This window comes from Abramis brama (genome assembly GCF_963993115.1).
Source record: "Abramis brama genome assembly, chromosome: 19".
Classification (NCBI taxonomy): Eukaryota; Metazoa; Chordata; class Actinopteri; order Cypriniformes; family Leuciscidae; genus Abramis; species Abramis brama.
Window position 1 is genome coordinate 3935279 of NC_139981.1, and position 18151 is coordinate 3953429.

Consider the following 18151-nt stretch of genomic DNA (forward strand, 5'->3'; position numbering starts at 1 on the left):
GTGATAGATCTGCACGCTGATAGCCTGAACACGACGCCACGTCCCTCCTGTTTTGATATGGATGGAGCGGATCTGGGATTCCGTACAATCAGTCAACCAGCACATTCATCCTGCTATTCCTAAAAGTGCAATGTTGTCAGGTCTAACTCACAGAAATCTGTACTTATTTCATTAATAATTGAGCATTTTTTAGACAAGAAATGGTATGGATGTTACTTTACAGGCATGCTCTGATCTCCCACGTGAACTCTACTTTATGAGTGTGATTTAGTATCGAAATCTGGCAACCCAGAGTTGTGGGAACTTGAGACAGGCACTAAATGTGTCATTTACTGGTGATTTGTATTCATAAAAGTCTAAGAGGTCATGTGTGGTGCATGTGGCCTGTGTAATGTTCAAGAGGTGGACAGGAAAGTAAAGAATCACTGCAAAACCTGGACTGTGCTGCCATCTAATGGACAAGATGAGCTGCCACGTAGTCTAACACACACAGAAGCCTGGGTTCTTCCATCTAATCTGTTCATAGACATAATATATACAGTTGGGTGTCTTTTTTTCTATTTAGTGCCCTCTTGATTAATAATAATAATATGTTTATTTTTTATAGCGCCTTTCAAGTGCCCAAGGTCGCTTCACAAAATAATACAAACAGTTGACAGAGAAAGAGACAAGCAATCTTATTATAACAATCAAACAAGCAGAAAAGCAAATGGAGACAACCAATAACTACAAATAATTAACATGAGAAGTTATATAATCAAAGAAAACAGCAATTTTGATAAAGTAAGCATGTAACAAAAAAAAAATGAAAATGATTAAAAGAATATTCCAGGTTCAATGCAAATTAAGCTCATTCAACAGTATTGTGATGATCCGCCTACCTGTTTGTGACTAAAACAGTGACAATTTATGGTGGAAGGGGATAAAGCCTGTGTTTAGGCTATTAAGTTAATGCAATTTGTAGAATAACTTTTACTTTTAAGCTGCAATCCGTAACTTTTTTTGTGTTTAAACTGAACAAAATGTATATAATGAGCGATTACATCATGAATCCATTTTCCAAAACATGTTTTTGTCTTATCCTGAATCACTACACCAGCACCTATAATAAGTGTTTATATTCGGACTATTCTGGACTGGTTCGGTTCGTACCACTGCAGTAGTTCAGTACCTGCGGGAGTCACTGGCATAAACAGAGAGAAGTAACTCGGCTACAATGTTCTTCCGCAAGACGCATGCAGTTCTGTTCATTAACCGCTAGAGCGCCAAAAAGTTACGGACTGCAGATTTAAATTGCTAAATGTTAATTAAACATTCGCCTAAACTATTCCTGACCCTTTTTGATGAAAAGTAAATGGTATCGATTCAACTCCTCAATAGCAAACTTGAGTCGAATCTGCTACCCCCTTTTTTTTTTTAACCAACAATAATATAATTATAAACAGTAGACAAAAAGCCAGTGAAAGCAAGTAAAATAAACAGACAAAAAATAAAAATAAAAATAAAAAGTCAGCTACCCCTGCAGTGACGTAGCTGTGACGTCTGCTCCCAAAGGGTCTATATTTACTTGCTCATTAACGCGGTTGAGTGGAGTGACTGACTGATACCTTACTTGACGGTGATTCGCGAAGTTAAACCAACACTAGTGGAATGCCATCTAAGTTGTGAGTCTAACTCTACTGGATCTAAGGTGAATTAAACGCATTACAGGGTGTTTGAGACTGAGTGTATAACTGAAAAATACAATTATAGCTATGTTTCCTCACTCTAGTGTAGGCCTACATCAGCAGGTTCAAGATGTTATGGCTGTATTGTTATTTGTTCCGGGGGCTTTCATACCTGGCACGTTTACCTGCGGTTTGAGTGACAGTCCGAGTGCGACTGCAGCGTTGATCCGGTTTCACACTCTTTTGATTCCATCGAACCCTCGTGCATTCTACTTCAACCTACATCATCACAAACTTGCACGTCGCATGATAGAAAACAGAACGCAGTTTATTTTTTATTTTTATTAATTTGGTGCTGTTATGCGCAGCAAAGTGAAGGAAACTTGAGTTTACTGTATGCGTCGCTCGAAGACTTGCAAACGAACTCCTTTGAGGAGTAAGCTGATTCCACTCACTCGGCACGATTACACTACAATTTAGCTCGTAACCTTGTATCAAAGGTAAATCATCAAACTTCCATGCCCTACATTGTTTTGTGAAATTAATGATGCGCAGGCTGCTTCCTGAACAAGTGCGCACATGTTGCTTTCACATTCACGCGAATCGATCCACAGTTCTAGAACTTCCAGTGCAACCGAACACATAGACCACCACCTCCTTCTGGTTGTCTCATGGCCGCGATGATGATGAATAACGACAACTTGAACATTACCGGTTTATGTGAACCATGCCCTGTTTCGAATTAAACAGCCAGTGTGAAAGCACCCTTAAAGGGACAGTTCACCCAAAAATGAAAATTATTCCATGATTTACTCACCCTCAAGCCATCCTAGGTGTGTATGACTATCTTCTTTCAGACAAACCCAATCGGAGTTATATTAAAAAATATCATTGCTCTTCCAAGCTTTATAATGCTAGTGAATGGCGGTCCTGATTTTGAAGTCCAAAAAAGGGCATCCATCATAAAAGTAGTCCATACGACTCCAGGGGGTTTATAAAGGCCTTCTGAAGCAAAGTGATGGGTTTTTGTAAGAAAAATATCCATATTTAAAGCTTTATAAAGTAAAATAACTAGCTTCTGGCAGACTGCCTATGCAAGTCAACTTGCGCCTAAAGAATAACCCCTGTATGGCGTAGGAGTAGCGTAAGCAAACCAATAGGGCTGGGCAACAAACTCAAGTTCCTCTTCTCTTTTATCGAAATCCTTTAACATTTCTCTTTAAAAAAATCTAATTTTAGACTTCTAATTTGTGATCGGTGTTTTGTTTTGCTGTATCCTGTGCGATTACGCCTTTGTCAATACTTTCATATGTCAAGGGTTACTCTTTCGCAGTAAATTGATGCGTACAGCCGTCTGTCGGAAGCAAGTTATTTTAGTTTAAATATGGATATTTTTCATACACAAACACGATTGCTTCGCTTCAGAAGGACTTTATAACCCCCCCCACACACACACACACACCCTTTTTAAATTTTTTTTACTTTTACGTCAACATTAAGATGCTTATTGTTAGTTCACACAAAAATGAAACTTCTGTCATTAATTACTAGATGCACATTTTTGGGGCTTCAAAATCTTTCTTTTTTTAAATCTTTTTTATAACTCCGATTTTGTTTGGCTGAAAGAAGAAAGTCATATACACCTAGGATGACTTGAAGCTGAGTAAATTATGGGATAACTTTAATTTATGGGTGAACTATCCCTTTAATTGAATGTGTAGTAGGTTTGCACAAAATACCCTTTGCACCCCTGTGCATACATAAAGTGGGATCTCAACTTCTTTGTCAAGATCTTGTGTGAGATTGTTTTGAGAATTGAGTATCAAGTTGTATTTACAGTAGGGCAAATGTGTTTCTGAATTTTAAATGCATGTATAGTGCTTTTCAGGATGGTGCAGATATATATAGTGAAATTTTCTGAAACTTGAAGTAGGAAATAATGATTCATTTTCATTTGGTCATGTTTGTACAGGAGCCACTCCCAATCTGATTTCAAAAGATTCCAAACCGCTGTTATTCTACAGTGAATCGTCCACTGGGTTTGAAAACCCCAGAATGGCAGCATCTCTTTTTCATACTCAAAATCATTTAAAATGTCCGATCTGTCTGACTCTGCTTAAGAACCCAGTGACTACATCTTGTGGGCACAGTTTCTGCATGGACTGTATTAAGAGATGCTGGGATATGGATTTTTATAGAGGCGTTTACAGCTGTCCTACATGCAGGACGAAATTCAAGCAAAGACCAGCTCTCAGCAGAAGCACTGTGCTTGCTGATATTTTAGGAGGAATGAAGCAGAAAGCTCCAGCTAGGCCTGTGACGTGTGATGTTTGCAAAGGAAGAAAAGTAAAAGCCATCCAGTCTTGTTTGGTTTGTATGGCTTCTTACTGCCAAACTCATGTTCGTCCTCATTATGAGTCTAAAGCTTTTAAAATACACAAGCTGGTCAAAGCTTCCCCAAATCTACAGCATCAGATCTGCCCTCAACATCATAAAGCACTGGAGATTTACTGCTACAATGACCAGAAGTGTATTTGTGTAGTTTGTATGGGGAATCAGCACAGTGGACATAAAACAGTCTCAGCCGCAGCTGAAATGGCAAAAAAACAGGTAAGATGAGGTAATTATATTTAATATATACTGTATGAAGAGAGTTCTCAATTACATGCACTTCATTGAGCTGTTTCTACTAACTTGTTTTAGTCTGAGGCCAGTTTGAGATTAAGATCTTTATTCCAGTATTCAACAGTTGCTTAAGAACAGGATTCTTATTGATTGTAAATTCATCCACAGGAGGAACTGAAAATAAAAAAGAGGGATTACATTCAGAAAACCATTGACTTGAAGAAGGAGGTTCATCAGTGCAAGAAAGCTGTGTTCTCTTTTGAGGTAGGTGTGATTGACCGCTAAAACTAGGGTTTGAACAAGATGAGAAATGTTTCCTATTATAGCCAATCAGCTGCTAACAGAAATACTAACAACAGAGTTGTGCTGGTTAAATAAAGTCGGTGGTCCTTTCCTGGTCCTGGTCCTCTCTTATTGTTTTCTGTATATTTCTACTGTCCTAACAAATACATTTGGAAAAATTCGATAGAACATCATTTGGAGATATGTCTGTGTCTGTATGATAGAGAATAAAATTGCTTTTGGTGCCATTCAGTAGACATTTCACTTGGAATCTGTTGCTATACGCAACTGCAGGTTCATTTCCATTCTTAATTGTTTAGAAGGGACTAAAATTATTTGCATTTATTTGTTATGAGATCAGACTTAATATTGGCTGTCAGCATCCAGCCAGATTCTGCTTCGATTAGAGTTGATCCTGCCTATTAATAAGGATTATGGATCAATAGTACAAATTGTTAACATGAACTAACAATAATGAAAAATTATAATAATAATAAAATAAAAAATAAAATAAAACATGAAACTCAGTTCATGTTAATTTCAACATTTATCAATACATTATTAAAATAAAAAAAATTGTATATGTTAATATTATTAATTTTCCTGAGCAAACAAGAACAACCAACAACAGGTTTATTTTTAACCAACATTAAGATGCTTATTGTTTGTTCACACAAAAATTAAACTTCTGTCATTAATTACTCGCCCTCATGTTGTTCCAACCCCGTAATACTTTCATTCATCTTCGGAACACATATTAAGATATTTTTGATGAAATCTGAGAGCTGTCTCACTCCTTCATAGGCTGCTTGGTAATTGCATCTGCCGTCCCAGAAAAGTTAGTAAAGACATTGTTAAAATAGTCCAAGTGACTACAGTGGCTCAACCTTAAGTTTATCAAGCGACGAGAATACGAGAGAATCGAGAATCGCGCATGCATTGTGGCGCTCTTCGTGAACTCGCGTCAGAGGCCCACACAGAAGAAAATGAATAGTTGAATGAAGTCGTTATTTTTGTTTTTTTATGCGCACAAAAAGTATTCTCGTCGCTTGATAAACTTAAAGGGGTCATATAATGCCATTTTTGTACAAGTTAATATGATTCTTTAGCGTCTAAATGAAAAGTTTGTAATATACTTTAATAAAAAATTCTCATTAGTATTGTAAGAAAACACTAATTTTACCTGGTCAAAAACAGCTCTGTTTTCAGCACACCGTTTAAGTGCATGTGTCTTTAAATGATAATGAGCTTTGCTCACCCCGCCCCTCTGTTCTGTGGGGCGTTTTGACACAATACACGTGGAGTGTTGCCTTGACAACAGTTGAGGGTATATTTTGGAGAAAGAATGGCAGCGGGAGTCTCTGAGGACACTGTGCAATCGTATCAATTTGAACCGGAGTCGGACCCGGAACAAAATGACGGCCCCGAAGAAGTTCGACAATTAAGGCTCGAACAGGACGTTTCTGAATGGTTGGTTAACGTAATGTCACTTTGATCTATATTTGTGTGTACTGGCAGGGTAGAGTAGTGAGATACGAACGTTGTGTGTTTACTGATGTATACGTTAGTTCATTGACAGATTGATGTTACAGCTAATGGTCATGAAAAACTTTTTTTCGGTAAATGTAGGCTTGTCTGTGATGCGTAACGTTATCTATGCAGTGTTAGGTACAACTATCAGGACTGAAGCACTAACATTTTACTGATCTGTTTAAAAAAATAACCAGTCTGTGAGACTATGACAGTCATTAGGCACATAAACAACACATACTCAGACAGGAGCTTATACCTTTTTCAATGTTCTCGTTTATAAAGCAGTCTGGTGAGAAATGATTCGCGCAAACATGACAGCATTGACGTTGATCGTGGGGAATATTCCCTTCGAAAACAAAACTCAGCCACTGCTTCTTCAGCGGTTCGGATTTAGGAACATCAAAATGACTGCTGTGTTCCTTATTACACCCAAGAACAGAACACCACAATCACTTAGACGCCATTCTGCTCATAGACAGTGCTCCAGCGTATCAACAATGGTGGACTATGATGACAGACCGCTCGCTCAGGGTGGGTCTGTGTTGAAACGCTGCTGTCAATTAACAATCGTGGGAGGGGCGTCTGACCATGTGACGTCACACGGTCAGACGGCTCGATTTGAGACAGGAAAACATGCAAGGAGATTTAAAAAAAAAAAAAAAAAACACTGGATGGATTTTTATCATTATATGATGGTTGTGTACAGGTACTGCCAACACACATTTCAGTACAATCAACTTGTAAAAGTGCATGTACCATTATATGACCCCTTTAAGGTTGAGCCACTGTAGTCACTTTTTACTTTTCACGGTAGACTATTTTAACAATGTCTTTACTAACTTTTCTGGGCTGGCAAATATAAATTACCTAGCAGCCTATGGAGGAGTGAGATCAGCTGTCAGATTTCATCAAAAATATCTTAACTTTTTTTCCCCCCAAAGATGAATGAAAGTTTTACGGGTTTGGAACAACATGAGGGTGAGTAATAACTAACAGAATTTTCATTTTTGGGTGAACTAACCCTTTAATGTTGGTTAATGCATTAACTAATGGGATCTTATTGTAAAGTGTTACCAAAATGTTGACCAAGTGTTTTGTGTGTGTTGTGACAGCGCTCTGCACAGGCAGCAGTGGAGCACAGTGACCGAATCTTCACCGAGATCATCCGCTCCATTCAGAACATACAAGCTGAGGTGAGAGAGAAGATCAAAGCTCAGGAGAACAAGGAAGTACGAGATGCAGAGAGTCACATACAGATGCTGGAGCAGGAGATCGTTAAACTACAGAAGGAGAATTATAAAGCGGAGCCACTTTTACGCACAGAGAATCACGTTTATTTCTTCAAGGTGGTGAAAAATATCTAGAGGATGGCTTTTTTTTTTTTTAATGAAATGCTGCATTGTTGATTTCGACTTTTTGTAGGAATTTTTTCTTTTTTTTCTTGCAGTTGCAGAAGTACTACTGCTTCTATTCTGGAGTTTTCCCGTCCAATTCATCCAGGAATGTTAATAACCTGACATTTCAGAGACTAAACCAATCTCTCTCAGAGCTGAAAAGCCAACTGGATGAAGTCTGTGAAGAGCACATGCGTGAAATATTATACGAAGGTAAAAATTACTTTCAACTGTCTTTCTTTCCCATTCATCTAAATAAGAGCTGAACTTGCATTTTTAGTGACATCTACCTTGGGGTTATTACTAATATGGCTGAAAGTGGGCGGTCTTTGCCTTAAAGGGACATTATTGTGGGGCACTGACTGATTTAAATTATGCCATAAAGGTGTCTATTATAAAGACTGCTGACTGAAAATGAGTTTAAACCTCAGCTGCTCCTCAACAGCTGTATAATGTTATGTTATTCATCATACATTTATGCAAGAGAAATTTCACATTGTAAGTTAATGTGTGTCTGTCTTTGTAGTTGATGATGTCCAAATTTTCCAGGATGGTAAGTACATCATTCTAAAGGGGAGAAAATGCACACACACAAAAAAAAAAAAGAAGTGGCAAAATATTTTAATAACCATTACTTAGGAAATCAACCAGGCTCACATTATGTTTGATGATTTTTAGTACTTAACTGTCATACGTTTGCTCTCTTTACATGCATGCTTCATTTTTTTGAAAATATAGATGACCTCTCAGAAGAGGAAGAAGAGAAAGAGATGGTTGATGAGAATTTGTGGTAAAGGTATTTATTACAAATAACAGTTATTGTACCTGCACTTTTTTTGTTGGAAACATCTTATTTCGAAAAATGTGAGTTTTAATTGCAGTGGCTGAGATGTTTATTAAATAAACAAAGCCTAAAATAAACAAAGCTTTGGTGAACGTATTAATTTTCCTTCAAAAAGAAAAATCTTACTCATCCCAAACTTTTGATCTGTAGTGTTTGTGCATATATATTATGTTGTATAAACACACACGCATGCATGCATGTATGTATATGTAAGAAAAATGTGTTATTTATATATAATATAAATTAAAAAGTCAAACCAAAATTTATTCAGACACCTTCAACATTTCACACATCATCACAGTTTATTTGCTTTAGTTTAGAAAATGGTAATAAAATATGATAAGAACTCAGAGTTATCAAATCAGTTGATATTTCACTGGTTTTGGCCATCCTTCTGTTAGACTCTCACACAAATGAATGAGGTTGTATATCTGTCCGCTGTTAAATTTAAGTACACAATTATATAATACCAATTTAGCTCAACCAATTACCCAGCAATGCTTAATTTTATTCAGTCTGTGTTTCAAAAAGGAGTATGATATATATATATATATATATATATATATATATATATATATATATATATATATATATATATATATATATAAAAAAAATATATATATATAAATAAAAAATATTATATTATAATATATATATATATATAAATAAAAAATATTATATTATATTATATTATATATATATATATATATATATATATATATATATATATATATATATATATATATATAATATAATATAATATAATATTTTTTATTTATATATATATATATATATTATAATATAATATTTTTTATATATATATATATATATATATATATATATATATATATATATATATATATATATATATATATATATATATATATATATATATATATATATATATATATATAATTTAATTTTTTATTTAATTTTTTATTTTATTTATTTTTTTGCTCCTTAAAATATGAACTTTGATTGCAGGGGCTTTGGCGATGAGGATCAGATGCTTCCAGGTATACCTTGATGACCCTTCAAAACATCTGGACATCATTCTTTCCTATAGTAAAATAAAATTTGAGCACCAAAATTGGAGATGGTCTGCGTCTAGGTCCTTGTATGGCTAGATTTGTTACATTACATGTACTATAATTAGTAACATGACTTTAAATTACACAGGTGGGATTGCAAACAAACCTTTTTTTTTTTTTTTTTTTTTTATGTCCCCAGTCAGTCAGTTAAATTTACATCTATAGCACATTTAAAAAAAGAAATGTTGACTTGAAGCATAAATGCAAACGTGTATCAGATTACACACATCAGTTCAAATTAACACTGTTGACCCTGCATGGTTCCATGGGCTGCAGAGAAAAGGAATGTCTTCAGAAAAGACTTTTAGCCATTTAGTCCCTTACAGATGATGAAACCTTAAACTATATTTTGTATTGAATAGGAAGGCAGTGAAGAGAGACCAGGGGTCTAAACCATGAGGTCGGTTTAGGTCGCTGGCCAGGTTGGTTTCAGTTTAGTTTGTGCCAACCCTGGGTTTTAGACCCCATGAAAGTGGCTCTGCTTTTATTGGTGTTCATAGCCATAATAACTTGCACTCCATGGCTAACCTGCTCCAGCTTAGGTTATGTTCTGAGTAAAAGATCTCAAAGGGAAACTGGATCTATCAGCTGTGAGCACCCTTTGTATTTGTAAGTGGTGAGTTTTTATCTCCAAGGAACTCTGGACCCCAAACACACACTTCAAAACGGCTGATATACAAAATGTGGCCTGCAGTAGTAAGAGGAAGTTAAGGGTTGGCTTCACAACAGACAGCCACTATAAGGATGATCTCAAAGTGTTTGGATAGTCAACCAGTCCAAACATTCTGTCACTCACGTGAGATCCACCAATAGCCAATCACAACCATCCAATCAGTTGCCCATGGACAAAATCAAGTCCCACAGAAAAACAAAAATGTCTTGTTCGAAAAGCCATTCTATTTGGATATGTCTAAACATGGAAGAAAAGACTATTGCACCTTTCGTTTCATGCCGGCTTAAAACATAGTAGGCTTATAAATTTATTTATTTTTTCAAACTAAAACTCATTGGCTTCTATTAATTAACTGTGAAAAATATGTAAATTAACACATTTTCATTGATAGCACAGTTTTCACCTCTCCGACACATTTATATTAAATAAATGTGCTGTATCCCAATTCACATTCTATTCCTCCTAAATTTGAATCCAATGTATCCAAATCCCAGTATGTTGAAGTGAGTGACCGGATGGTCTACGTTAGAATCCGGAGTACAGATCCATGCACACTCTTAACAGCTAATATTACCCACAACCCATTGCATGTTGGACAAGGATTAGAACTACAAACACAAAAAGTGTTAAAAACTATAAGCATTGTGTATGTGCTAGACCTACGGTTATGTAGTCTTAGATAAAGAGGTTTGAGTGATTGTAATCAGTATCCAATCTGACAAAAAGATATTTATTCAATGTTATTCCACATAACATTCTACATTATATTTTATCTGCAACAGCATTGGGAACTTTTATAAAGATGCATTTGGTCATTAACTTTTACATGCATCATTTTGCAAACATAGTCAATGGGATTGTCTAGGATAGTCTCTGCATGAAAGTAAATCAGAAAATCAGCAAATACTTTTAAGGCATAGAAGTAGATTAATGAACTTGCACTGAGCTTCGTGACACACTTCTGTTTTGAAATAGTTCAGAGACCTGATGAATACGAACCTTTATTTATTTGTATTAAATATTTTAAGCACTATTTTGTGTAATTTTTCAAAGTCAATCATTTTACTGTATGCATTGTACATGTTTATGTCCAAAATTCTTAATTAACATTCAAAGTAGTTGACTATCATTCTCCTCAACACGGTTTAAGATTGATTAAATATACATGGTTAAATTTAAAGCACATACTGCACATTCATTCATTCAAATATTTTAATATTATTTATCAGTCAATGTCATTTAAAAATGTAAACTCAACAGGTATGAAATATGATCAGTTAGAGAAAAACACTGTTAATGAGAAGATGAGCACTGGACTGATGCAGGTTAGTAGGGAAATATATTTATGTATTACATTCAGACTGAATTCCAATGTAGAATGCGGTCTGTTATTTCCATAGACAGTATAAGAAATGGACACAGCGACCCCATTGGATTCAACGGAGAAAAGTGAAGTCAATTAGAAGCTCTCACTTCCTGATGGCTGAGCGAACTGTGCAGACTCAAACTGAGCTTGATGACGTAGATGTGACGTGAGCAACCCGTCTGTCTTCTAGTAGCTGTGCCAAGAGAAATCTGAATCATTCCCTTCCGAAACTTGCAGAGACGGAGAGTGTGAGTAGGAGGTGTCCATGAGCTAGGAGCAGGAGCAACTTTTGCTAGGTATTCTGATTAATTATTTTGTCATTTTGCCTCCACGTCCCCCCGATTGCCCGCAAGCTTCTCCTCCTGTCCATACGCTAATCTCTCTACTGTGTGACAGAGAGTCGCGTGGTTATGACACAATCGTTAGCCTATTTTTACAAAAATTGCTTCTACGGGGCCATAACGTTGGTAATGGAGCCTTTTATACATTTTCGTGTTTCTTTAGAAATAAATAATGGACAAATGGAGTCTTTAAACGCCTCAGATGTAAAGTTATTCGCTGTCAAAGTGACGCCAAAATGAATGGGAGTCAATGGAATGCTAACAGCAAGTGGGGGTCCGCTAATCAATGGCGGCGCCCGGGGAAGCTTCAGTTTTTTCTGAAACATTGGCCCCCTGGTTATTTCTTGATAACAGACCGCTGCTAAGTATAACACACCGTTGCCATGAAAAACAGAGCGTTGCTATGGACGCAGGATTCTAACCGTAGAGACGGAACGGACTATTTTCTTTAGCGGAAGCAATACAATCGTTTTTAAATCAATAAACTCCTTTTTAAATCAATATTTTGTGTCAAATTATTGATATATTTGGTGGGTAGCCATGTAATAAGCGGGATAATGTAGAGCAAGGCGGTTGTTATAGCGAATACAACCCCTTCAGGCTGATTCAAGACCCCTCCGCTGATCAGCCTGTCGGGGTTGTATTCATTATAACAACCGCCTCGCTCTACATTATCCCTTACTTATTATTCAGAATGCACAGTTTGGAAAGAAAATATATTTATTAGGACCATTTCAGCAGGTTCAAGATAGGTCATGTAAATTCACTGTTTTAATCAATCGACAGCCATAGAATAATGATGTAAAATAATGAACAGCTAAAAGCTGTGACTGGAAACTCCCGAGTTTCCTTCTAGATGTGCAAGAAGTCCATGTTCGGGTCGTGTTCTTGGAAGAGATCCTGTAAAATATATATTGAGATGTTTTTTAGTACTTACACCGAAAATATATATGCTTAAGGACATCAAAACCTAAAATAAAACTTAAGAAAGGTGTACAATATGGGACCTTTAAGGTTTAAATTAATCAATAAAATATACTAAATAAATGTAAGCCTTGAATCAAACTTAAATATAAACACTAATCCATTAATCAATTAATACTAACGCTTTCTTTTCTCTTCTCTTCTACTTTATATCTGTTTAAAAAAATAAAATAAATGAATACTGCGTCAGACTAAACTGGGAAGGGTCACAGCACTTACATGTCCTACTGTTAGTTTAACTGCTTCTATTGCTCTCCTCATTTGTAAGTCGCTTTGGATAAAAGCGTCTGCTAAATGATTAAATGTAATAATAATAGGATAATAAAAATCTTGGCCTCACAGAACCATTGGGTTCCTCCAGATGCTGGCTTTAACATAAGAGATCTTTCAGGAACCACTTAAATGTTAAAAGATCTTACAATAACCCTTTTATAGAATTCGAGTTCCTCTAATTTCCCCCAAAGCACTTCGAGGTCTCGTGGTAATGAAAAGGTGACTCTAGGTCCTCTGAACTGAATAAAAAGTGCTTAAAGGATCCCATAAGTTCCTGTAAGAACTGCAAAGACTGCCAATGCTCCTCCAGTAACCCTACTATAGGAGAAAGAGCTTTGAGGCACTTAAATTACATTTATAAGTTCATTGAGTATCCGACAGGATACTTGAGGCACCTTTAGTTTTTACAGTGCCGGTGAAGAGGTAGTGTTGAATACTGTACTGGTAATGTACACTATTTATTTGAATCAAATTAGTTAGGAACGTTTGTTAAAAGATCAAAAGATCAGGGAGGCTTTTCAGTTCTGTCAGTTATATATGTTTATTAGAATGTTATCCTACTGTAGATGCAAATAAAGGAGTTTATCCACTCACTTAAACTTTACACTGATGACATGACTGATGTGGTATTAATTCAGCAGTCACATTTCATAGATCATCATGAAACAAATCTCTTTTTTTGGCATAAGTGATGAACTTCAGGATCAAATTCTCATTTTCTTGGGGTTGGTAGCAGCCCATTCCTGCAAAAGATTGAGGGATTCCAGAGTATAAATATTAATTAATTATTAATTATTGTGTGTTGTAAGTTAAATTAAACTTTCCTGCTCAGTAAAGTAATACTACAGTATATAATTATCTTTTCCCTTACCCACTTCCAGTGGGATGGGATGTCCTCCTGGTATCTGAGACAGAAGCTCCCAGTATGACTTGTCCTTTATTCCAGGCAATCCGTTCACACTCTCCAGAAATAAGCCATAGTGTTTGTCAGTAGTGTATGTGAATCTTTTGTTAAAAAAGAAATAAAGGTAGCAGAATTAGCACAAACATTTTATTCCATTCGAAGTCTGCTTTCTAGAAATGTTGTTAGTCCTGGGCCTTGTTCAACTGACTGACAAGACAAGCGTTGATTCAGCATCTGCAGGCTTATCGGAAATGGATAGAAAAATAATAGTACATTACAGAATTGCATTGATCTTTTTGTTCCTGTTTTCCTTAGTGGTCACAGTGGTAAAGTATGCCCCATTTTCCTATAACCTTGATTTTGATTAAAGGTCCCGTATTATGCACCTTTTCACAAGATGTAAAATAAGTCTCTGATGTCCCCAGAGTGTGTATGTGAAGTTTCAGCTCAAAATACCCAACAGATAATTTTTTACAGCATGTTTAAATTGTCATTTTTTGGGGCACAGAAAAACGCGCTGTTTTAGTGTGTGCCCTTTAAATGCAAATAAGCTGCTGCTGCATGGCACAGGGGGCGGAGCTTCATGAGCTCGCGCTCAGTCTCTCAGGTCAATTTCATCTCACGGAATGATGATAATATCAGAAACTCTCAGTAACGGTGTTCATTTCGAGTCGGACAATAATGCCTACAGAGTCAGAGTGCTGTATAGAGATGGAACAGGTATAGTTTAGTAGTTTAATTACGGTTATAACGTATTTGTCATCTGCTTGTATGTATCCATTATTTATTAATAGCCTACAAGTCTGCTGTTTCGGACCAGACCAAATGATGATCAAACATATACTGATGAGTTTAATAAAGTTTATTGTACATCACACAAAAGATGAAGCGTCAGTTTTACTCCAGAAAATCACCGTAAGAGCTGAGTAAACACAGTAAGTTATAAGAAGTGCGCAAGTACATAAACGAATTTCGGTAGAGTTGAGGGAGCATTTTCTTTAAAAACAAAATAACTCCACCTCGTCTTGGCTGCCTCAGATTTCGGGAGTAAATAGAGAGAGCTATGTGGATTAATATATCCAGCCACACAACACCTACAACAAGGAGACATTCTCATCAGGTGATTTGACTCGGGATGAAAATAACAGTGTCTCGACGAAATGGCGACAAACACACTCTACAAACGCAACTCGTCTCTTCCTCTTCTCCGTGGGAGCGCAACAAGACCACGCCCCCTTTTTTGTGTATTCCTGTGGGCGGAGGTTAGTCAAAAAACTGTTCTAGTGACGTCATTAAAGAAGGAAGTAGAGGGATGTAGTCCAAATCGGCCGTTCGCTGTAGGCGTCTTCTGTTAAATAAAATATCTCGCTTGGCATTGAACTTTGAGCTTTATAATTTTACAGATATTATTTATGCTCTAACAGCAACATTACACACTAACTAAAGTTTGAAACATGGGATCATGAAGAACGGGACCTTTAAAGGAACAATGTATCTTTTCAACCTTCATAATATATTTCCAAGACCCTTGTGATGGTACATCGACTTACAATAGGTTGAATGACGCGTCTGCCATAGCCTGACGGGGTCTGTATCACTTTTACTGGCACTGCGTAACTTCGGGGTTCGGGTAGTAACCCAAGCACAAAAAGAACTACAAAATTCGACTGCTTTACGGCATACGTCACTTCCCCCACCACTTCCTCAAATTTGGACGTGAGAGGCCAACCAGCGTTTGTTTTCGGCTTTCGTGCGTATGTTTTTATCATGGGGGCTGTTTACACCTGGCCACTTCATGCGTTTTCTCAGATCGGATAGCTATCTGATCGTGAAAAGACCAGGTGTAAATGCCCTCCGAAACGCATTCGAGACGGATTTGAATCCGATCGCTCAAACCACTTCAGGAGGAGGTCGGAGACGCATTCCAGACGAAATTGGACAAGTGTAAATGCATCTGGTTGTTGAAACCACATCTGTAAATTGTACTCCTCCCAAAAAAAAAAAAAGAAGAAAACCGTGTGAGAGCGTGTTATAGGCTATATGTTATTGCCAGATATGACGACGCTACTGGAACACGCATCACCGCAGATGAGCATCGATTCATCAAGCCAACGTGCAAACTATCGCAAATCAAAGTGAAAGTAAATCGCAGACGCTTAACACACAATCATCATCATTAAAAGTAAAGAAATGAAGTGATCTTACCAGGGCTGTTACTGCGCTCGCTTATTGCGGTCTTTGATTTAGAAATTTTAGCTGATGATCAATAAAATGCAGGTATTTACGACAGTGAAAGTATTCCAAAGCGACTCTAAGGGTCGCTGTTTGACAAAAACACAATTTCTCCACAGTGTGCCTTTAAGTATGTGGGTAATCACAACCAGTAGTAAAATTAATCAGGTATGATATAATTACATTACTGCATGTGAAGTGCACTAAACTTCAAATCAATTCAGTAAAATTTGAAGGAATACCTGAAGCTGGAGTTGCTGTCCTGCAGTTCATTTAAGTCCCCAAACATTGTCCATTCCTTTTCCACAGTGGTGGAGTAGGAAATCTGCTCACTGCGATCATTAATGACAGTCACCTCAATGGGGATCATATTCAGCTCACCTGTTGGGGAGAGAGAAAGAAAGAGCATTAGTTTGAATACATCAAATACATGAAGTGGTAATTTAGAGTTATTATAGTGTAGCTTTAATAACAAATACACAGTGTTGGGTGCAATGCATTAATAATTACTGTAATTTAATTAGGCTACATTTACTCTTACTTTTTTTTGTAATTTAAATACTGTATAGAAAAATGATATATAAAACAATAGTGGAGTTAACATCAAAATGTAACATCTAATGTTAAAATGTATGTTTTTAATGTAACATTTATAGAAGATACCTCACCTGCGTGGTCACGCTCTCCCAGCCCTGGGAAAGGCAGCAAAGCTGCGAAGCACAGAAGAATAATCGCTGTCAGAGCCATTCTACCAGTCTGCTCAGTGTGTCTGAATGTCTCTCTCAACCGCACAACCTGTTTATGCATTTTTGTATGCTAATTTTTTTTATTTATTTTTTTAATATATTTTTTAAGTTTCTGCAATGCATGCCTTACAAAAACTGGTCAGTCAAGAAACACAAGGAAACATGACAAACAAATCTTGACTGTTCCAGTCTCACTTCCTGAGCCTTGTGCAGTACACTGACAAGACAAGTGTTGAGTCAGATCTGACTGTAAAAGCATCTGGAATAATTATAGTTATATTGATTCTGTTCATTAATGTCACAAATCGCTCTGTGGCTCTAGCACTAGCACTCTCCCAAACCATCATTGTGAAGTTTTGTTTTGCTGTGGCTATACATTTCTAAGTGTATTTTCCTGTTTATGATTTCCCTGTTTATGACCTTGGACTGTTTACCTTGTTACGATTCTCTGCTGCCTGCCTACTTACCTGTGCTCTGTCTTCATGGATTAAGTCTGTACTGTTTGCTGCCTGTCCTGATCTACTGCATGGTTTGTGATTACTTCTCTGATCTGCCTGATATATCCCTGTCGCTGTTGATTGAACCCTGCCTGTTTGTTATAAGAATATCCCTTTTAATAAAGCTGCAAATGGATTCCAACTGTGCTGACTCAGCGTTACAATAAACTTATTCAGTCATCTGAAGTACATACTATTCTATAATTCACTCTATAAAGTAATTCAGGGGTCCTGTTACCACAAATTTAATAAATGCATGGTTGCGTGTATAAATAAATAAATATATTTAAACCTTTAAGTTGCAAACATTATTGTGTTGAGTTCTGTTGACATAGTAATGTTGACAAACTTAATATTGTGTGTAATTTAAACTCAAATTTCTGCATAATTGATTAAAATTTGTAGTAACTTAATGAAATTTTCTTGATAACTTTGGAAACTGGGCAGTGGACTTCTAGATCCCAGCATGTTTTGCATTGGACTGGAAAAGGAGAATAAATGTTGAAATTAAGTGGATTTCTTTGTGTGTGTGTGAAAAACAGACCTGTTAGTGTTAATTTTCTTCTTTTTTTTTGGAAGTTTCTGCAATGCATGCCTTAAGAACTGGTCAGTCAAGAAACACAAGGAAACATGACAAACAAATCTTGACTGTTCCAGTCTCACTCCCTGAGCCTTGTGCAATACACTGACAAGACAAGT

General features: G+C 36.5%; 2 protein-coding genes across 4 annotated transcripts; one reads left to right on the forward strand and one right to left on the reverse strand.

The window, feature by feature from the left end:
• The first annotated feature begins 1589 nt into the window (after positions 1–1589).
• Positions 1590–9431, forward strand: LOC311070267 (tripartite motif-containing protein 29-like). The gene is made up of 8 exons (XM_084094051.1): positions 1590–1690; positions 3640–4277; positions 4461–4556; positions 7220–7453; positions 7555–7714; positions 8028–8054; positions 8240–8297; positions 9330–9431. Exons 2-7 carry the CDS (start codon positions 3723–3725, stop codon positions 8293–8295), a joined length of 1128 nt encoding a protein of 375 aa, XP_083950177.1. The 5' UTR covers positions 1590–1690; positions 3640–3722; the 3' UTR covers positions 8296–8297; positions 9330–9431.
• A 1395-nt stretch (positions 9432–10826) lies between these two features.
• LOC311069387 (uncharacterized protein) lies at positions 10827–17021 on the reverse strand. 3 transcript variants are annotated; one of them, XR_014603513.1, is made up of 6 exons: positions 16878–17021; positions 16452–16590; positions 13945–14078; positions 13668–13816; positions 12474–12716; positions 10829–12410 (listed from the first exon to the last, which is right to left on the reverse strand). XR_014603513.1 is itself a non-coding variant. In XM_084092501.1 (4 exons), the coding sequence occupies exons 1-4, from the start codon at positions 17014–17016 to the stop codon at positions 13722–13724; spliced, it is 507 nt and encodes a 168-aa protein (XP_083948627.1). In that variant the 5' UTR covers positions 17017–17021; the 3' UTR covers positions 13644–13721. The 3 variants fall into 3 exon arrangements, 1 of the variants encoding a protein (XP_083948627.1); XR_014603512.1 differs by having other exon boundaries at positions 10827–12716; XM_084092501.1 differs by lacking the exons at positions 10829–12410; positions 12474–12716 and having other exon boundaries at positions 13644–13816.
• Between the last annotated feature and the right edge of the window lie 1130 nt (positions 17022–18151).